Genomic DNA, 23,506 nt, shown 5'->3' with positions numbered 1-23,506 from the left:
TTTGAATTTCGCGCAAAGCTATTCGAGGGCTATCTGTGTTAGCTGTCCCTAATTTAGCAGTGTAAGACTAGAGGGAAGGCAGCTAGTCATCACCACCCACCGCCAACTGTTGGGCTACTCTTTTACCAACGAATAATGGGATTGACCATCACTTTATAACGCCCCCACGGCTGAAAGGGCAGGCATGTTTGGTGCGACTGGGATTCGAATCCGCGACCTTCGGATTACGAGTCGAACGCCTTAACACGCTAGGCCATGCTGGGTTCCCTGGCGTGTTAGAAGTTTGATTTCATAAACTACAAAATGTTTGTATTAGCTCTTTAACACTATTTAAAGACTTTTTCCATCTATATATAGTGCGTAAATGTGGACATGTTTCGAGTACGATTTAGTATATAATATTAACACAATATAAAAAACGTTTAGATTTTGTGGTAAGAAAGATTTTTTTATGCTAAGGACGTTTCACGTCCAAGAAAAACAAAAAAATTAAAGTCGACACAAGAAGTTAATAGGCAAACAAAGTTTATTAATATAAGTTAATCAGTAACTCATATAACAGAGTTGAAATGTTGTTACAGATCCCGTATATTATATGACACTTTAATAACATTTGCACTGTTACGAAAGGTTTAATTATTGTCAGTTTTCTAAATTAATTGTCTCTTAGTCTTCGGTACTGAAATATCGGTTATACGTTCCTGGAAAATGAATTTCATGTTCAGATGCTTCTGTTATTTCTGTAGCCGTTTAAACTGCAATGTACTAGATAGTGTGTATGTTTGTAGGTGTGTGCTTTCATTTGCTGAAGATTCAAACACATGCAGTACAATACCCCAATTGTAACTCGTATATGATACCTCATTCCTTTCATTGGTAAGTGTTAACATTGAGAGGAAAAGATACCACACGCATATATATATATGACTTTACAGTTGTCTCGAGATAGTTATTTGCAGCAGCTACGATTTACGATACTTATACTTCAATGTCAGTATCATATTCCCAGTTAGAGGTCCTATAACAATTAAAGGCATCTCTAAACCAAGGTATTTCAATACCAAGACAGGTTCATTTAACCTTAGGAAACTTTGCAAGCAACACAAATCACAAATGCACCACATTAAATTCTGAAGGAAAAACTGATTTCATTATATACTCTGTCTAATTGCTACCGATATCTGAACTATAAAGTTTCATTGGTAGACGAACACAAGAAAAAGTTCTAAGCATCAGCGCATCTACTGAGCGCGTGATGTGACTCAATAAACGCGCAACAAACAAAAGATGAAGAATGTGAAATAAAATAATCTGAGAGAGGGGTAATTTATAGGTAATTTATAACCTATAAATTACAGGTTATAGAAATTCAGACACATTATAGGAAAAATATTAAGAAAACGGAAAAGTCTAAATGTCTGTTACTGTAAAGATATCTTAAACTATTACCTTGAAAAGAAGTTTGTAACTAAAGATAAATAACTATTTCTCTTTTGCCTTAAATTAACGCTTTCAAACTATCTCCATGTTACGTAAGCAAATAATTACGTACTGAAATGACGTTTACCATCATGGACTCCGCACATATAAAAAATTCTTAAGTAAATCAACGAATATTTTTTTTATTAAATTGAGAAAATCAATTCAACTGTTTTTATAAATTAGATAACATAGATTTTTAAAAAAATGATACCAGGAAAGTATGTTTATGTCTTGTTAAATACAAAACTACACAATGGGCTATTTGTGCTTTATCCATTGCAGGTATCAGAGCCCAATATTTAGCATTATGAATCCTCAAACTTATAATTATGGGGGAATGAGTGGCATATCAGAGAAAAAAATGAGATCATTCTAACACATCATCCATTTTAACTGTTAAATTACAACTCTAAGATAAGATTGTTTGTAAATCGTAGATTTACTAAAATATTTTACTACAGACATTTAATAAAATAGTAAGTCAATTTATCCATTGCTTTAGATTAAAAGAGATCCTTAAATATATTTTGAGTTGATAATACACATAAAGATTTAATAGTTGACTTTACAGTAGCAGTTAAAATCTGTCTTGTAACATATTCATTTTAAATTTTGATCACAGTTTTATACAAACTGCTTTAAAATAATTTTATTTAAAAAACGAACTTAACTTAAACAGTTTCTTAACATAACTATGTACTTTATTTTAACGCTATTTATTGGTTTTTTTTCCATATTTATTGTAAAGTTTGTACATCTCTTAATATTTCACAGGATTTTACTAAGTTGGAAATTCACATTTCATAAAGTTCAATATTTTAATGAAAAAAAAAATTTGGCCTCGTTTCAGACTTTACCCAAGTTGATTTTCCATGATAGAAATTAATGTGAGTAGTTAAATATTTGTGTGACTTAAGCAAACAGTTTTTTGTTTGTATTTGCTGTATTTTTCGTCATAAAGAGTAAAGAGACGGTTGTAAGTCAACAGCACCAACTGTCAGTCAACTTTTGGACTACTCTAATAGAATAGTTTACTCAGTGGGTAATTTCATAATATCAATGGCCCCAAACTTCGGAGACCTGCTTGCAATGACAGGGCACGAACCAGATATTTTTTAATTTACAGCCCGTAAAGTCAACCATACTAAGTTATATCTGTGTGAACAGGTCTTGGTGTTTGTTATTTCAGGTATGGGCTAATCAGTTACAAGAAGTGCTTAGAATGTTTTGTTTGAGCTTCTTTAGAGGTTTTTAGCTTGACATACTATAAAGTCTACACAATAATCATGGTCTTTGAAATCAGACACTCGAGAAAGATCTTGAATCTAAGTGTGGAGACGATAATTCCCTGTCTAAACCAGAAAACGTCCCTGATTTCTTGATAGGAAATAACAACATTCTGGATTTTAGGTTTGGGCTCGAAAACCTGTTAGATCCAAATCTGGCAGATGAGAGCTTGTTTCCTTTCAACGTTATTATTCTTTGTGCAGTTTGGTTACTCCCGCATGTGACCAGAAGGGTGGAACTCTGCAGGTACATACAAGATCGGTCTTGCAATTGAAGAGCACTCGTCTTCTGTGTCATTTTTTCCTTAGATCCACTGCAGTTACAGAAAAGCAGCTGCTTCAAATCTGTCTGTTTAAAATATAATAATGAAGTAGTATTAGGAATAATGCCAAGTCATTAATTGCAATAGCTGTAATAATTATCTTGTAATTTTTTGTTATAACACAGCTTCTTTGTTTGTGTGTTTTTGAATATCGCACAAAGCTACACAAAGGCTATCTGTGCTAGCCGTTCCTAATTTAGCAGTGTAAGACTAGAGGGAAGGCAGCTTGTCATCACCAACCATCGCCAACTCTTGGGCTACTCTTTTACCAACGAATAGTGGGATTGACTGTAAGTTATAACGCCCACACGGTCGAAAGGCAAGTATGTTTGATGTAACGTGGATTTGAACCCAGGACCCTCAGATTACGAATCGAGTGCCTTAGATACCTGGCTATGCCGGGCCTCAGAGGTTCTTAATTAAAATATATTTGATACGAATGTGAAAATAGACAGCTGAAATAGCTGATTTAAATTGTTCATTTAACTTATATTCTTTTAGTGAGTATGAGAAAATTAAATCGTCCTGAGATGTTTTTATTGTATTGAAATTTTACATGTTCTACAGAATTTCTGAAAATGATATTCATTTTTCTCTGTCATGTACATATTTTTTCACAAAACATCATATGCATTTTTACACAAATGAATCATTTTCAGTGAAATCGGGTCATATTTTGTTATGCTTAAAATGTTTACAACCACTAACTATAGATTTCTCTATATCAACCGCGACTTGACAGTCTTATCGATTGTTCTAGAACTCAAACATAACGAACATGATAATAAAAAAGCGTTCATTGGTTAAGAAAATCAAAATTTGATCTAAAGTAAGAACTTTTTCTTACCAACTTGAAAAAAAATCATTGCATGATAGAATGAATGTATGTGTTTTTCGTATAGGAAAACCTCATCGGGTTATCTGCTGTGTCCACCGACGGGAATCGAGCCCCTGATTTTAGCTTTGTAAATGCATAGACTTACCGTTATCTCACCGGTGGATTACATGATAGAGAAAAATCGAAATCTACGTAGCTGTATTATGGAAAAATGCGTTATTAAAACCAAAATAACTTTTACGAATTTTAAATTCAAAGAGGTGTAGGCCCGGCATACCCAAAGGTGTTAAGGCGTTTCACTGGTAATCCGAGGGTCGCGGGTTCGAATCCCATTCGCATCAAACGTGGTTGCCTTTTAAGAGTTATAATGTGACGGTCAATCCCACTATTCGTCGGTAAAATAGTAACCCTAGAGTTGGCGGTGGGTGCTGATGACTAGCTGCCTTCCCTATAGTCTTACACTGGTAAATTAGGGACGGCTAGCGCAGATAGCCCTCGAGTAGCTTTGAGCGATATTCAAAAACAATCAAAGACACGTGTTATTAATGGTTATGAACAACCAAATAAAGAGATTTAGATTTGTTACGTAGGTTTGAAAAAAAATTATTTTCTCAATTAAATGAATATCATGGAATTACTCATTAATGTTCGACTAATTTGAAAAATGTATTTCAGAACGGCTAGTATGGGTATTAACACTATTACTAATAAGAAAAGAACAATGTTAACACCCATACCAGCCGTTCTGAGATACATTTTTATTTCGAGTGGGTTTCTCCCCGTCAAGAAATTTGCAAAATGTTATTTTTTTATTTTTCATTGCCAAGAAAATCGAGATTACAAAACTAAGAGGATTTTAAGTCATCTCTGTATCACTATGTTACTGTATCTCTGTATTACTGTATCACTGTATCACTATATCTCTGTATTACTGTATCACTGTTTCTCTATAGTTTAATTTCTTCGTTAAGTTCTTTCACGCCCCCCCTTTCCGTAGCACAGCGGTATGTGCAGAACACAGATACCTAATTGTGTAGCTTTAGGCTTAGCTTCAAATAAACAAACAAAAGTTATTTTATAAACCAGCTTTTTACGTATAATGATTATTTTCATACACTTGATGCTTTTCCACTGAATTTAGATTAAGTAGTTTTCGTGGACCTCAAGTTTCTATCTAGACATAGGATTTCTAGCAACGTCAATTTCAATTATTTTTCTAAAGTTCACTTAATTAAATATTTTAAATTTTAAAATCTTAGATCACATTCTAGAAGGGAAGACAATAGTTGGACCGATTTATAGATCAAGTAGTAAATACTTAATAGTAATCATTACAAAAGTTTTATTGTAATATCTATTTTAGTGTAGAACATAAACTTATTGTTATATTATAGTAATAGAAGCCTGAGAAATGGTTAAAACTGGTAGATGAGAAATGGTTAAAACTGGTAGATGAGAAATACAATTTTGGCAGTATTTGCGATAGGCGTTGTAATAACTAGATAAATAAATTATTTAGCACAAAATTAATATAATGTAAGACTAAAAAATGTTAAAGATTCACAGAAACGTCTTTCTTACGTCTATAAATTTTACTGTCTTTAAAAATATGTAGACCTACTATTGCCAATATGAATCTCTTTTTGTAGTCTTGTTTTGTGCCATACATATAAAATTGTTTCAAGATAATAAATATAATTTTTCAAGCTTAATTATTATTATTTTTAACTAACTGGAGAAACCGCTTGAATGTTAGGACAAATGCCTATAATCCATGTATGTCACATTATTAAACATAAACAGTTAAAAATTACATTCATGTTAAAAACTATAAAAGTAAACAACATGTTTGATGAATTACATTAATATTGATGCTAGTAATTTTTGATGTAATTATTAACAATTCTAAAGCAACTAGAAAATAATTTATGTCTATTCATGTACTTTCTGCAATATCTTCGGAAATCGATTTTTTTTATTAAACAAAATATAGAAACTTACCCTGAAATTGTCACTCATGAAACAGTAGATGATTGGGTTTACAAAGCTGTTAGCCATAGATATCCAATGGCAAATAAAGAAGGAAGCAACGAAAGTGTTGTATTCTTTTTCATTGGTGAAAATCAGGAAATCAGAGTCAAAATACACCAGTAAGTTGAAGCTCTGAATTGGCAGCCAACAAATAGTAAAGAGAACTACCACGAGGACTAACATCTTTATTGTCTGAAATCGAGATATATGTATATTAGCTGTTAAATGTATGGTGCCTTGATTAAAAATGTGACTTATAAACATTTTTTTATTTGTTTAAAATGCAACCGTATTCTTCAATTTCAGGGTAGTTCTCATTACACGTCTCACAACTAGTTATTAACTATTAATTCAATAGTATAACATTTTTTGTACTTACACTTAACTATAGATAACGTGTTTGTATATTTATTCTTTAATATGAATAGTTTGATAAATCTTATAGTATGTGCTTGCAGATCAAATATTATTGTTCTACGCAAGAGACCAAAGAAGTGGATAAAATAACTCTGAACTACTGTAATTTAGCTAATAGTATTTTCATTCTGAAAATCATTATGAAAGATCACTTCAATATGGATATGCTTCTTTGCTTAGTACAATATACCTAAAAAAATGAATCCTCAAGCTATTTTAAATCTAGCTCTGTCTTTCTAAGGATACCGTGTATTTATTTATATCAAAAGTTTACATAATATGAACAACTCTCTCTATTATCTAATTTGCTTGGAACAACAAAATGGCAGGTTCCATACTCGAAACATTTTCATCTAGACTAACATGCTTTTATTTTTTGTTCTGCGACTTTTTGATTTCTAATTACAAAACAAAACCGTCTAACGAAACCTTGATTTTGGTTTGTAAGTGACGCATATCTCTAGTCACATCGGCGTTGCCCGGGGCGTTGTGCTTCCACAGTTTCCAGCTGATACAGGAGTATGTGAAGGACAACATCATCAAAGGGAGTAAAAAGGTCACAATGAACACAATCACGGTGTAGAGCTTGTAATAAAAAAAATAACATAAATTAAATATGAACTTCTTTTTGTTTAAAATATATAACCATTTGTTTTAACTCTATATCATCTCTCCCAATTAATGTGTTATTATCAACTTCCGATCAAAGCGAGCATCCTACATAGCTAGAAACTAAAAATTAGCTTGGTAATAAACATAGGTAACTTATATATCTTTCATTGTTATAACCTTTAAAAGGTATTATATTTTAATTATCACACTGTTAGCGATATTTTCGGCTGTTCTCCCAGTAATATTTCACAAGGTTCGGTCAGCTTAGGAGACGTAGGTTAATTAAATCTAAACCCACATAATAAAATACGGTGCAAAATAATTCATATAATGAAGATACATGATAAGAAATATGAACAACAATAAAAAGAAATATATTATGCGTATCAAACTTACTAACCAACGAAAGTAACGAAAGGATAGAAGACAGCTCCAATACTAAACAGAACGAAAGGATAGAACACAGCTCCAATACTAAACAGAGAAAAATAATTGTTTACTTGAAGCACCACCACTAATTTCCAGTTCTTGTGTTTCTGTGATAGAAAAACTAGATCGGACTATCTACTGTGTTCACCGAGGGAAAATCGACCCCCCTAATTTTAACATTGTAAATCCGAAGACTTACCATTATTTCACCAAGGGGACACATATCTGACTGCTTAAGGATTCAAAGTATCAGATGTTTCCAGTTACAGTAAAAATACAAGACACCACTCCGTATATAATAGGCATTCTGAACTTTAGCTATTATTCATCTTTCAAACAGGTATTAACATTTCTATTTGTTCCATTGAGAATATCAAAGGTGAAAGCTTTTCTTTCATTTTTTTAAACACATAAACTTATTTGATGACAGCATACTACAACCTTCTCTATAACAAGTTTACTAATATGCGCAGTTATAAAAACTGTTATCTTCTAGTGTTTCTAGTTTAAATCTATAAATCAGTCGTCGAAAAGCCAAGATACGTTTGTTTGTAGCTCAGCACAAAGCTACAAACATGATTATCTGTACTTTCCCCACCACGAGTATCGAAACCAACTCTTAGCATTGTAAGTACGTAAACATAAAACCACTAGGGTCAAGGTTGCAAAATATTTCTCATTTGCAAATTAGAAGTCACATAAAAATATTGCTAACTCTTATTAAAAACCTAACAAAACTCTGTGTTTAATAATTATTACCGCCTATTGCTCTAACTGTGAATAATAATTATTATTCAAGAAAAACTCCATAAATGTTCCCCGTTGGTACAGCGGTAAGTCTACGGATTTACAACGCTAAAATCAGGTGTTTGATTCCTCATGGTGGACTCAGTAGATAGCCCGATGTGGCTTTGATATAAGAAAATACAAACAAAACCACACAAAACTCCAGGGTTCGAGTTCTCATCACACCAAACGTACTCGCCCTTTCAGCCATACGGAAGTTATAATATTACGGTCAGCCCCACTATTTGTTGGCAAAAGAGTAGCTCAAGAGTTGACAGTGGGTGATGATAACTAGTTGCCTTCCCTCTAGTTTTACACTGCTAAATTAGGGACGGCTAGCGCAGATAGTTTTCGTGTTGCTTTGCACGTAATTCAAAACAAACAAACAAACACAGGCTCCATAAATGTATTGAAAAAGTATGTGCCATACTGGTACTCTCACACATGTATAAGTATACCATGGATTTAGTTATTTCACGGACTTATGATAAATATCATCTATTACAATTGTGTTCACCAGTAAATTCCGTTGACACCATAAAGGTTGAAACATCCTTGTTTCAATGATACATATTGCTTTTGTTAATAAGACATTAAACTTGCATAACCCTCATGTTTTTACAACTTGCATTGTTTATGGTAGAAAGAGCTAAGCAACGGCCTCCTAAACAATAATTTCAAATTTACTCAAACTTTAATGCTAATCGTATTGCTCCACGCGCCGTGAAGAGGCGAATATTAATATTAGTTATCAAAATAATGGTGTGTGCGACATGGAAACCTGTATTGCTTTATAAAAAAACACACTTTTAGGAAATAATGTAACATCTTTTCGTTGCTGGACGCCAACATAGAAAAGAAAACTTCTTTTACATAATAAGGCTGCCTGGAATTGGTATATCTGCATTGAAATTGTTTCTATAATGTTATATCCAGTATAAGCCAGACTAATGTTAATATTCCTAGTATTAATATTTTTATCTTATTCCTTATGTATTTAGCAATGAATATATATCCACGAATCAATAAAAGTTATTAGGTTCGAAATGTTCTTGGGAAATAAAATGTTTTTACTCAATCACATAATTTATATAACACTTAAATATTCATTCAAACTTTGTAACTTCAATAAATAAGTGTATTTACTGTCAATTATCACGGTCATTAAAATTGCATTTTATTATTTAATTAGTTTGAATGAATCATTGAAATTTTATAAATTACGTGAAATGATTTCTGCAAACAAACCACTTGAACGAAGGTTTTCGAACAGGTAAAAGTCATACACGCAAAGAACTTTACAATCAATATTACTGCTTTCCATTTAGATGGAGCCATAAACACGCAGCTCACGATATTTTATTTATCTTCTCTTTTAATTTAGTTGCAAATGTCTTCGCATGCACAGACCGTTTTATGTATTAAGTACGCTTTTGTTTCTATTATTTACATTTGTCGACTGTTTTGTTGTAGAAAGTCAGGCGTTTCGTTTTATTCGAGAAGATCAGTCAGTAAGTAACCGATATATTTTGAATTCATATTACTCAATCAGAAACCATTTTATTCGCTATTCAAAAGGCCGTGGTTAAGGCGCTGGACTCGTAATCTGAGGGTACCGGGTTCGAATCCCTTTCACATCAAACATACTCGCCCCTTTTAGCCGTGGGGGCGTTATATGTAAGGGTCGGTCTTGTTGGTAAAATAGTAGCCCGCGGAGTGGGTGGTGATGACTAGCTTCTTACCTTCTAGTCTTACACTGCTAGATTAGAGACGACTAGCGCAGATAATATTCGTGTAGCTTTGCGCGAAATTCAAAAATTAATAACCCAAAAAAACTCCTACCTGTCAGCTTTAAATTAAATACATATACTTTCATGCATGTATTTTATATGCATATATACTAAGCCAGTAACAAAGTTTAACATACACACAAATTATTTTTTTACAATGTTCATAGTTGATACGTGTCACATTTATTTCTATAACTTGAAATGTTTTAAATATTCAAATAAAAGTTTGATACGAAATCAGTGTCTACTTGCTGTATGTGCTAACTTACGTACGTACTGAATAGAAATTAACCAATGACAAATTATTCTCACATATATTTTACTGTGTGTGTGTATATGTATCAACTTTTCACACGTGTCAATCCGAGTAATTTTCGTTTCGAAACGAAACAACAGTTCTCTTTACATCGAGACAGTAAAAAAATGTACCAGTTGTTGTATCTTATGTTTCGTACTAAATACTATTACAAGAGTTAAGCCAATTTGGAAAATTGTATATTTTCAACTTTAGAATACACAGATAAATCCATACCACTGCTACTTCCATTAGCTAACCCTATTTTGATTTGATAAATTAGAAAGATGGTACTTAATCAAACATATCTCATCCAAAAGTGGGATAGACTTCACTTTCATAAGCTATCACACACACGGTCAGAAAATTAGGAAAGTAATTCCTTCTTTTTTAGTAGAAGGATGAGATCTTTGCAGTCTTGGATTCGTAATCCGACACGAACCACCAGCCCACAAGAGAACTCCAAAAGTTTAATTTTTTTATTAAATGCGACAACATAAAGGAATTTAGTTAGATCTTTGCTAAAATTTGTTATTACGTTGCTTCATAAGAGTCTCTCACTTTGTAATACTACGTCATGTGTTATGCTTTGTTTTAAAGCTTCTATTTAATATTCTTAGAATTTTTTTATTTGCTTACCAAAACTTTTAAGTTGAAACTTAAGCCAAAGCAAAATTAAAACAATGAAACCATTTTAAGTATTTGCAAATTAAAGTTCCTTAAATTCCAGAAAACTCCACTCCAAATCTTTGCTCTCCATTCTAATACCTGATGTCCTTAAATTCAAGGTAAAAGCGATACTTATGGACTGGAGTTATAAAAAAACACATCATTTTCAAGACAGCTCACCTTGCCAGCTTCATCGCTCCATGCTTCTGCACATTTGTAGTATTCTTGTCCGGCCCACCAGAACTTTTCAGCACGCCCTTGGGCTAACTGGACACTGGAAATACCGATAGCTATCAACCAGATAACCATTACAATAAGCAGTCCCTTGGATCTTTTGGAACTTCTGCGCAGTGGGTACATTATAGCGTAGAACCTGTACGGACATAAGTGATATTTACTTTAATTTCTTGCTTTGGTAAGTAAATAAGATTTCCTTGATTTCTAGCACGTGTATGTGTCTTAGGTTCAATTCGATTTCCGACATTTTATACGTTCATATATTCGTGATTTTTTAATATTTTAGCACAGCACCAAAAATCAGACTGACTCAGCTCTATTCATTCGGGGGAATCGAGCCACAGATCTTGGCGTTGTGAGGGCTTAAACTTACTGTTGGGAGATTCTTTTGTTTGTGTATAAACTAAAGGTAGTTTGAATTCCTGGAGTTGATCATAGGTTAGATATAATTGGATTTCGCGCTGACAAAGGAGTAGACATTAATCCAAGCATAGGAAGTTTTAGTTTTAGCTCATAAAAAAACATAATGTATTAAAATGAAATAATCTATAAAAAATATATGCAAAATAAATAGAGTATTTCAGAACATAAAAAACCTGTTCAGTTGCCTTTGGTACCAGTTTTACTATTCAAAGCCACAAAAACTGCTCCAGCTATTTCAAAAAATGTAATCTAGCTTTAAGTCCAAAAGTTATGATAAAATGTTTTAAATAGCTTTCGCTGGAAAACTGTTTCCATTCTCACATAATGCATAGAGTAAGTTAGACGATTTTTAGTTACAAGCATAAATTTATTTTCGTTGGAGTATCAGACAAGATAAAGGAAAAGAATCAACCTGAAAAGTTATGTCATTATATATTCATACATATAGACATCATTGTCATTCATATTTAAAAAACAGCTGCAACGTAGGCGTCATCGAAAATCACAAGAAGTGTAAAATTTAAACTTGTTCGCCACCTAGAGAACACAGCTGATGTGTAAGAAAAATCTGCTATTCCAATAAGATATTTTTTCTAAGTAATTTGGTTTAGAATACATTAAGCGATATTGCATTGATTTTGTGATTTCCACTGAGTAATATCAACAAAATCTAGTGTTAAAAGTTTTTTAAACTAGAAAAAATATGAGTAGTTTTACTTAATGAAACCTTCAGGAATCTAAACTATGGTTTTTGTCATCAATTTTCATTGAGGCTAAACTAACTAATGCAATTTTTACATCTTTAGCAAGTTCAGATAAGGGGTTGTCCTTCTTCGTTAGTATGCTTCCAAAAGTCACTTTAGAAGTGTTTTTTTTTTTTAAAGCAAATCCCAAATCTACGTGATAAGGGAGTATTTTAAAAGTGCAGTAAGATGAATAGCTTTTTCTTCACTACTCCATTCATTCACCTCAGAAAGTATTTCAAACTGCACCTGATAAATATCTCATACCACTTTTCCATCATAATCTGTCCGTTTTTTTCTATTGGCTGACGCTGCTGAATTAGGCATCTGTTGAAGCACACAACTGGATGAGATAATGGTGTACGTGGAGAGGCCAAGGAGGTTTTATAGTCAACACTTAGAGGCGGCACAACAGTAGTGGCAACAGGTGTAAAAGGAATGATTTTTTTCTGTTTCATATGACATTTAAGGATGGAATAATTCTTAAGTGGGTGTGGAGAGAGGTGATGCGAGATTGATTCTTGTATATGTTAATTAAATTTATCGATCTATCGTATTGGCAGTAGTGCCATTTTGTATTTCGTTGAAGTTCTTGGGTACATTTACTATTTCTTCTTCTATATTTCTATAATTATATTTTGTGCTTCTCTGATATCCTTCAAGACTTCTTCTATTTTTATTGTAACAATGCTTCTATACATTTCCAATGGCTTTCTCAACACTGCCATAAATCACATTAACCTTTTATTATTTTGTAAAATTAAATCTTATTCCTGTAACTATTTTCTTGAATAATATCTTTCATTAATTTCTCGTCATTGTTCTTTATATATTTTTAAACCTTTCTGTATTTGTGTAACTCGTCTTCATTCCATTAAAATCCATGTTTGATTATTTGTTAAAAACTAAATCAACAGCTTTGAGGAAAATATCTTATTTTGTAGCTCACTGAATTGAGTTAGGCCTAATGGTTAGTACACGATGGACTACGGAAAAAAGGTTTCAATGGTACGAGACTTGGTACTCTGCCGAACTTTCAAGCTATTTATGAAAGTTACAGTCGTTCTCGATATTCTATTCAATGATCTGGATAAAGAAGTTGTTGCACTTGGTGCTGATAACTGGTTGTTCTTCCTAGAAGCCTTTGACTTAGTCGTTTAGGCCTTATGTTGTGTAATGTACTATTCATGTTGAAAACTTCAAAGATATTCTGACTAATAACCAAAGTGTTGCTTCAAATATAGCTTGATAGTTTATAATTAATGTTGTACGGCTATCTTTTTGTGAGTGAAAGCAATTCATAAGTTTCGCAATTTCTTTCATACATAGTGTTCAAATTGTTTGTAAAATATACATATATATAAATAGAATGTTATTATAAACATGCTAGTTTATTAATTATTAATTGAATCTCATGTGTGTTTCAACATAATTTTAAACTTAAGCTGTTTTAGAATATAAAATTCCTCAAGAACTTTTAAAACATTATCTTAGCATAATAAAACCTGCGAAACAGGTAAATATAGAGTTAATAATCCTTAGTAAATTAGTGAAATATTTACAAATGATCACGTTTAATAGACGTGAACTGGAAATGTATTCTTAAAGAATTAAATTCTAAATGCTTTCTTTCACTGACTTAGTGCCGTGGGGGAGTTATAATACGACGATCAACCCCACTATTCGTTGGTAAAAGAGTAGCCCAAGAGTTGGCGGTGGGTGGTGATGACTATTCCCTCTTGTCTTACTCTGCTAAATTAGAGACGGCTAACGCAGATAGTCCTCGTGTAGCTTTGCGCGAATTTAAAAAACACAACAAAACAAACTATTGACTTAGCAAAGCTGCTCTGAAGACATTTTAAATATACATATTGGACCGAAATATCATACAAACAACCTAATAAGAGTTAATCAGCGACGAATATTTTCATTGTTTATTTTGTTCTAGTCGTTGTTACGGTAGCTGCCTTACCATAAATCATCACAGTCAGTTTTCTTACTAAAAGAGAGCTAAGATAAACAATATAATTCAGATGATAAGCCGTTAATGTACGCATGAACAATGTGAACAGTTCAAAAAACAGTAAAATGCTATAATAAAGAGCATGATATGTAATGTGAAAAAAACAACACTTACTATACTGAATGTACTAAGCATGTAGAGTCTCTATTGACTAATGTGTAATATATCTCGAGTGTTTTAGAACTAAACTATTGTATTTTTGCATCTGTACCTGTACATAGTCAATGTTCCGCTGTATCAAGAATTTATGCTAGCAAAGAGCAACGTTGTCAGTTCTAATGTAATTTATTTGTGTATAAACTTTGGATCACGCAAAGACATTTCCGTACCATTGAATGCTACTAAAGAAACGAGTCCAGAGCCGATAATAAAGTCTGGTTAATATGTTGCCAAAGGAAAAAAAAAATGTACAAGGAGAGAATACTTTAACAGAGGAATTTATATTGTAAATCGAAAACGGGACGGGGAAATTGAATATAATTTATATTATAATTAAATTCATTGGATGTAGAAAATATGAAGAAAGAAACAAACAATATCAGAGTTATACTGTGAAATATAATAAGCGAACCATTGTATTCTTTGTCTATTCTCAAACTAAGAATTTACAAAGTTTAACAACTGTTTCAGATTCTTTAGAAAGACCAACTTCTCTCACATTTCATTGTACAAGGGGTTTTTACCAAATTAAAACCAAAACATTCTACTGAAACACCATGAACTTACATTTGCTTACTGTTTTGTATAGCAATAAAAAGGTTTCTAATCGTCTCCGAAATTTCGTTTTGAAACAATCGTAGCATATGTGTGTAAAAAGACTTGGAGATACACTGGCTATCTGTTATGTCCATCTAGAGAAACCGAGCCCCTAATTTTAGCGTTGTAAATCTGTAGATTTACTGCTGTCCCAGCGGGAGACAAGTTGACATAAAGTAACAGTGGAAAGGCATTTATTAAATACTCATTTTGACTTTGTTTAGCGTTACATGGGTAGTGTAACGTTATCAAAAATTGATAGCTTTTGGGAAGAGTATATTACAACCCTTACCGACGCAAAATATTCATAAATTCAGATAATAAAGATATGGTCATTTCAGGGATTTAAAACTTTTAAGACAAAAATATCCTTTGTCCTTAATGCTAGTGAAAGAAAAAAGAATTTATATGAACATGGGACTATGCCATTCACAAAGAGGCCTGTAACAAGTCGCTCCCTTGCCATTGTTAACAAAGTTCAATGTCTTATAAGAATCTCTGAACATCAAGGTCAATCGTAAAAGCAAGTAATGTATCAATACAACAGTATAAAACGTAATCATGAAAAATATTCATCTACATAACGAGGCCGAGAGGCTTTCAGCTATCCACACCTTCAATCTGGAGAAGCAAGATTCATGTTATTGTATGGTTTCTCTGCGAAAGGAATGTTGAAAAGTGGTAGAAACTATTCTTTTCGTACACAAGAGCATTATAGAAGACTTAATGATGAAGCTCTCTTCAATGAAAACTAAGCTACAAGGCTATTATTAATATGCACGGTCGTCAGGTAGATCATGCTCGGACTCAGCGACACTAATTGTATCAAATACGTTTTCATATAACATATTCAATTTCAGATTCACAAAACGTGTTACAATGAAATGGTTCTTTACTTATACGTACTATTTTCAATCTTTACAAAAAACTCAAAGTGTATTAATGGAAAAACTTTACAGAATACAAGAAAACTTTAAGTTTAGCACATACTTGGTCGTTTTCTATGGGCTTTTTTTTCTGTTTTAAAGTTTATTTCTCACCTTATATTTAATTGAAAATTTAGTTTTAAAAAATACAGTGTCTTTCTGTAACTTTTTACAAAACTAGTTTGTATATTAGTTAAGTGTAATTTAAATCCGTACAAAACGCACCCTTAATCAAGTTTTTAACTTGTGAATTAAATATAGTTTGTTTTCTTAATTTTTATCATTCTATGTATTCAACAAATTAAGTTCTTTTGGCTTAAATAAATTAAAGGACTTTCTTTTTAAATGTGGAAGCTGGTACTTTTAACAACGAGTTAAAAAATGAAGTTTGAAATTAATGTATTTTTTATAATTGCATTTTAAGAATAATGTCTACCTTCTAGGAAACTTTCATGTTATTAAAACCCGGTTTAAAAGATATGTACCTTCATTTAAATAATATTTTTTCATATTTATTAGACAACTTCTGAGAATGTATGGGTAAAAGTAAAAAATAATATGTAACTATAAGTCAACCACGCTATACACATGCTATAATCAGTGCCGACGAGACCTTTCGCAAAATACAAAGGTTCACCGGGTAGGCTAGGATATAACCAGTTGTTATTTATAAAAAGCGTCTCAGCCATAGCTATGTCTTTTGTATCCTATTTTGATCTTTATTTCATATGTGACTTATATATAAAAATCGGGTTTCGATATCTGTGGTGGGCTTAACACAGATATCTCATTGTTTAGATTTGTGCTTAATAATAAATATGTAATTAGGATAACGTTTAATAATATATTATTATGTATTTCTTTTAACACCAATTATTTATTATTATTATTATTAATATTTATTAGAGTTTGATCGTCACTCAAAAGAACTATCAAATAAACTAGCTAAAATCGAAAATAATATTTGTCCAGTTTAACTATAATTAAATAAACTAATGCTCAACTTAGTCTCAAAGGAATGGTTTCAAATACTTTACATTATAATAGAATTATAACTTCTTTAACAAATCAGAAAAAAGTGGTTATGTATAATTGGAGTACAATGAAACAATATTCTTGATTACATAACTTTATACGGTTTTACTTTATCACATTTTCTTATTATGATGCATAGCGAATCACGAATTTATATAAAATATGCAAAAGTTAGATAATTTCTCTGTCCACGTTCAACATTACTAATCATTATACTTTTATACACGATTGAATAATTTAACAGCAAAGATATGAAATTTATTATAAAAGACAGTGTTTTTATATCATCTTTATTTTTTTCTTGACTGTTAATGAGATTTCATTTTATGAAATGATTTAAATAAATATAAGAAGGTTCTTAACTAAAACATTATTCTTATTAAAATACTGTGAATAGCATTACTACAGTATGAAAGAATGTGGGTTACCGAAAGTTGAAATACGAACAAAAAAGGAACTAAATAATAGTCTTAATAATAATAATATGATATAACATCATACATTCGTGTTACTAGTAAATGGTGTGCTCGCCAAGTAAGGCGTTCTACAACAGTTAAGTCTTGTTAACTTATGCGAACAACTCTCTGCAAATTTATTAAAACTGTCGTAAGAAAATAGTGAATGAATATCTATGTAAGTACTTGGTATTTTCAAATAGAACATCATCCCATGTGAAAACGGGTTAAAGACCCAATTAAAGATCACATGGTTCAAACACAACTTGTATTGAGAGAAAAGGGAGGACGACATTTCATCAGCCCTGGTCGTGTGCACGGCTCCTCTTAACGAATATTGTAATTGATCGTTAATTGTGAAATGCGCTCATAGCCGAAAGTGTAGAGTAGCTTTTCACGGGCTCGAATCTTGGGCTTTCTGATCCACAGCTTGACACGATAACTGTTAGATAATACCTGGTTATCTCTGTTAGAAAAAGCCCTAAAACAAAGCGCTTTAGCAAAATTGACACTATGTGCTGAAATATTAAATGTAGGATAGAAAATAAAACTTTATAAAGTTCATATTCCTAGTTTAAATTTTCATATTTAATAACCAAACACTAAGACACTAAAGACACCTTTAGTGTTACTTCACTTCTGTCATTTATCAGGTAAAATTATGTTTATCGTAAAACTATTTTTCTTGTTGATATATATTGTTCATATATTTTACTTGAATAAGTAGCTTATGTTATTAATGACACGAAGAGTCTATGTATATGATATAAATGTTCTATTTCTCTACATTTTAATAAGTAATTGCTCTGTTGGACCAACAAAGAAAGAGCAAAATAGAAAGACAGGCAATCTGTTTTAAAATTATTAAAAGAGCAGTTGCAACATTGCTAAGTGCAAAGACTTTACTAAGCCTTATAAATGAGGTAAAAATATATCAAGAATTTACCATCTTTGCAACTTTCTTAACCATTTGAAAGCTTTTGTTGTAAATTAAAAGATGAGCTGTTATTTTGTTAGAGAATCACTGGTAATCACTTCGGTATGTTTCCATTTTCATGGATTTTATGTGTCGAAGCACTAAAACTTAATGCTATTTATATATCCTCTATGATAGGTTGTATGCGTTGAAACACTAAACTTTGACGCTATGTAACAAGTAAACTTACAGAAAGGGTTATCTGTGCTGTGCTCATCATCAGTATCGAAACCCGGCTTTTGAGCGTTAAAAGCCTTCAGACTTGCCGGGGTGGGATAAGATGTAAAAATAAATATTTAGCAATCTTACAAATATATACAAAACATATCTCGGAATAAAGTGTTGATCATTGATTAATAATGATAGGTAAATTGAAAACGTAAATGCATTTTTCTAATAAAGCTTAATATTTTGGCATTTGCTGAAACATAAGTATCTCTCTTGGTATTAACCCAATCAGATCAGTTTTACTAGAGTCGGTAACTTTATATGAGAGTGAAAATTTATTATATATGCCTAAGTGGAAAGACAAATTAAATGCATTAATAATGCTTGTGCCTGATTTCAAATACGCTCTTTACAGACAACAAAATAAATATATAACTTGTTTGAAAGCTGCTCGCCAAAATTAGCGAGGCCAACTCAGTTAAAATCACTATGAACATCTACAACAAAACGAACAACTGGTCGTATTTTGAAGAGGATATATTCATAGTACTACTATTGTACCATCACTTAAATCTTTGTGATGTTAGTATTTTTCTCATTTATGATAATCCTCGTGCTAACAATAGTAAAAAGCCATATGCACGCCCTCTTTTATATTTCATCTACGAAACAATAGATTTTGTTAAATTGTGCGCAAGTGTGCCTTGTTTTGTACTTGTAGTATGCGACAGCAAGATTTATAATGTCACAACGATAGATTGGGTGATAAGTCTCCGAAACTCTTTACGAAAATACAAAACTACACAATTAATTATTCATTATTATTACTCTAGAGGGAGTAGCGAATTAAAGAATAGATTGGGCCTTTTTTATCATGCACGAATTATTTTTCTTCTTCCCTGAAACTACATTTGTCGGCAAAAGAAACAAAAAATTTAAAGGTTTAGACCCTGTTAAGTCATTTTTTTAAATTAAGAAAACTAGAAAAATATAAACAAAAGTTGCAAAATAATATTCATTTTGAAAGAGTTTCTGAGATTAGCTTTAAGCATTGATTTATTATCTTACTATTCCTCACCACGTTGGTTGTACATGTACATATGTATAAGTTTTGTGCATACCAAAAGGTACATGTTTGATTGGAAGTGTTCTGTTTAACCTCAACTTTGAGTTAAACCAGTATGCTGCTTCAAAACGTTTGTTGGAAACGTACGATCTCATTGGCTGTCTAATGAAATACCAGCAATGAAATTTATTCAGACGAAAGCAAAATTCTTTATATCTTTCGTTAACTTTAGGTATTAAAACGGAAAGATGTAGAGAACAGCGAGAAATATGGTTAATACCTAATAGCAGGCAAGTAGGTATATGTTTAAAGAACTGTTTTTGTTTCATTTTAGTTTAGTCCATATTACTCTGGTCTATAACACTATTTACAAACAGTAAACGATGGATTTGTTTAAATTCAATCCAGTATGTGCACTCGATTGATTACGTCATGATCAACATTAAGGCGACACTTAGATTAGTTCTTGTTGTAGGAACATCGTTCAAAAAGTCGACAATAAAGCGCAACACATTTGTCAAAAACGATCACGATTTTATAAAGTAGGCTTAAGAACATAGAAACATTATAGTTTGAAAACTTTCTCTTCTGGCTCATTGATAAGCTTGAGCATTTATAACGCTAAAAATTAAGGGATCGTCCCCGCAACAGGCCATTGTGTAGCTTCGTGCTTATAATGAAAAACAACAACACATGAACAATTAGCAATTTCCATTGCAAAACTGGCAGACATTTCTATCTCTTTATCGTGCTGTCCATTCACTAACTAGTACATATAACTGCTTACAGATAATGTTTCACAAACATTAGTAATAAGAAAAAGAGAAATTAGAAGACTGACAGAAAATGAACGGATAATAAAACTATAAACATTAACAAAAGTAATGATTGAACACTGACTATAATAGTTGACAATTATCTGTTAAGACTTACTTATTAACGTATGAACGCTGGCCATAATATTCTGATATTTATCAATTACGACTCATTATTGTATGAACACTATGTATAATATTTCACAGTTATTAGTTAAGACTTATTTATTTAAAAATGCTGACTATAATATTTGATATTTATCAGTTAAGACTCACTTATTAATGTCTAAAAAAATACTATTCTGACAGATTAATATATGACTTTCAGACTATGACACATACTAAATTATTTATGAACTATGGCTCACTGATTAATATTTTAATACCACTAATGCATCTGATTCTCATAAACCATGACTAAACGATTATTGTTTGGATACTGAAGTTGATATCTAGTAAGTCAGAGTTAATAATGAACGATTTTAATGTGTTGTTATTTCTACACTACTTTTGATACTTACCGATCAAGACCAACTGCCATTAGTGTGTATACACTGACGATCACTGAACAAAGTTGTATGAACAAAACTATAGGACAAAAAGTGGGATCGAAAATCCACCGACCTAACATAAAATCTGTGTAAGTGAACGGAATAGAGAACGTTGCCATAGTAATATCTGAAACGGCTAGGTTAATCAAAAACACGCGAAGGTCTCGAGAAGACCTTTTTCCAAAGGCCAACACCCCAACAACCACGACATTTCCTCCCAGTGCCAAAAGAGTAGTCAATGAATATACAGTGATAAGAAAGGCTTGCATCTCAAAGCCAAGGGCTTCCAGGGCTGGGAAGTCGTCAAGATTGGTGAGGTTAGTTTTGTTTAGGAAATATGAAGGATCCATTAGTAAATATATTACACTTGTTTTTTAGCGACTACCTTAAGGTTTTTAGACAAAAACGAAATTTTGGATAAATGAATGAATAGAACATATAATAAGTTTAAAACTACATTATTCTTTATGAAGTAGATAGGATAAACTCGTGTCTTGTCTCCTCATCGGTCACTCTCCTCTCGCTATATATTCAATATTCAACGATAAACCAAATCCGGCTTCTATTTTGCGCAAGCGCAATAATTAGACCATCCTATTGGTTGCATAGCAGTTACGTGGGTAAAATACCCGCAAAGTAAGCACAGTGTTATCACATCAGTAAGTAGAATCAATTGTTACTTTGTGTGTGTGTGTGTGTGTGTGTGAAGCTTATTAAACAAATTTACATACAAGTTTCCTTTATTAATATCGTTATGGCTTTTGTAATCTGAATAACTAATCCTCTTTCTAACTTTTTTTGGAACGTTTTTTGCACACATGCGGAGAATATTATTCTCTTCCACAAAAGACGGTCTGGAGAAAGCCCAGAGTAGCTATTATTGCAATTACGTTAAAATTTATTTTAAAGCACGAAAAGAAAATTTATATTTAAATTAGAAGCATATAAGCAAAGGCCCATAATAAATGTATACATTTATGCTGTAAATACTTAAATATAATTAAAATCTGGATACTTATGGGAGGGATAACCGAAATTAAAAGTAACATTGGCATTTAACGCGTAATCGTTCTCCTTATAATTTTACAATCAAAATAAGTGAATGAAAGAGAACAAACTATTTCAGTAAAAAATAAATTACAAGAGAAACGTCCGAGAAGCGAAGCATTCATTTACTCTGTTTTTAGTTCCCACTTGAAAAAACAAACCTGAGAACATTTTGAAAGAATAAACATATAAAATAATGTTCTAATAATTATACAGAAATATTGCTTATTTTCAGCCTCGGCATGGCGACCCGTAGAATGACTCTGAGTTTGTTTTTTGAAGTACACACTTTTAGCTCATAGCTCTATCTTTCGACCGATTTGTAATCTAATTACTGTCACGGCTACTGAGGATTACCTTTTGGTGTTTATGTAACATATTTTGCTTCAGAGTTTTAACGCAACATTACAAGAAGGATTACTGCATTGCTAGTTCTTATTTTAAGTTGGAAGGCTACAGTTTGAGTAACATTTCATGTAGATCTAATAACGTTTAGAGTTAACTCTGATTAGCAAGTAAATACACCCTGTAGAACACTCATATAATTCTTGTTTTAATACTAAAAATTGAAGGTATAAACATGATCAAAGTTCAAATCAGCTTGTTCGTTCACAACCTGAAAATCTTTGGTGTTTTGTCACAAATATTAATGCTCTAATCTTTATTTGGATTTTAGTTTGTCAATGGAATCTTGTTTTACCTATTAATGTGTGGTTATAAGTTTTGTTGTTTTACATGTGCAATCCTGTAATTAATATTCACTTTCAGTCAGAGCAAGCTACCTAATTAGCATAAACCTAAAAATCAACTCGTTTACGAGTATAGTTAATTCAACGTACCTCAATTTCTTACTTATAAAAATTAAGATGCGTTGTTTAATCAGTTGCGTAAAAACTGTGTTAACAATATTTTCGTTTATGAATCTCACGCGCATTCCCGACGGCTTAAAATATTTACGTTAGTCCTAAATCTATAAAAAGAAGTAACAATATACAACAAACTTTATAGTTTTTCACATTAAAGTTCTTATAATAATAACATCATAATAAAACATGAACATTTGTAAGTTAGATATATTAAACCAGTTGTAGCCAATGTTGTTAATAAAAGTATCATCAAAGAAAGAATATAGTATACCTCGTTTACACTATAGCAGACAATAAAGAAACTGACTACATCGTAATAACACGAGTTTTGAGACAAGCCACGTCGCTACTGCCTGTCTCGACACGTTCGTTCATGTAATATCTGTCGACTATGCACTTGACAAATAGTTATACAACGTAATTTTCATTGCAGAAAGTCCTACTATAACACATTACTCTCC

At 31.9% G+C, this 23,506-nt stretch overlaps 1 protein-coding gene across 1 annotated transcript; it reads right to left on the bottom strand.

Annotated features, from left to right (window-relative positions):
* Positions 1–508: 508 nt before the first annotated feature.
* LOC143246329 (RYamide receptor-like) lies at positions 509–21,661 on the bottom strand. The gene is made up of 5 exons (XM_076492868.1): positions 21,103–21,661; positions 11,139–11,331; positions 6,807–6,962; positions 5,931–6,152; positions 509–3,117 (listed from the first exon to the last, which is right to left on the bottom strand). The coding sequence occupies exons 1-5, from the start codon at positions 21,480–21,482 to the stop codon at positions 2,782–2,784; spliced, it is 1,287 nt and encodes a 428-aa protein (XP_076348983.1). The 5' UTR covers positions 21,483–21,661; the 3' UTR covers positions 509–2,781.
* Positions 21,662–23,506: the final 1,845 nt, after the last annotated feature.

The sequence above is a fragment of the Tachypleus tridentatus genome, chromosome 3 (assembly GCF_004210375.1).
Source record: "Tachypleus tridentatus isolate NWPU-2018 chromosome 3, ASM421037v1, whole genome shotgun sequence".
Taxonomy (NCBI): domain Eukaryota; kingdom Metazoa; phylum Arthropoda; class Merostomata; order Xiphosura; family Limulidae; genus Tachypleus; species Tachypleus tridentatus.
This window is presented reverse-complemented; position numbering and strand designations above follow the sequence as displayed.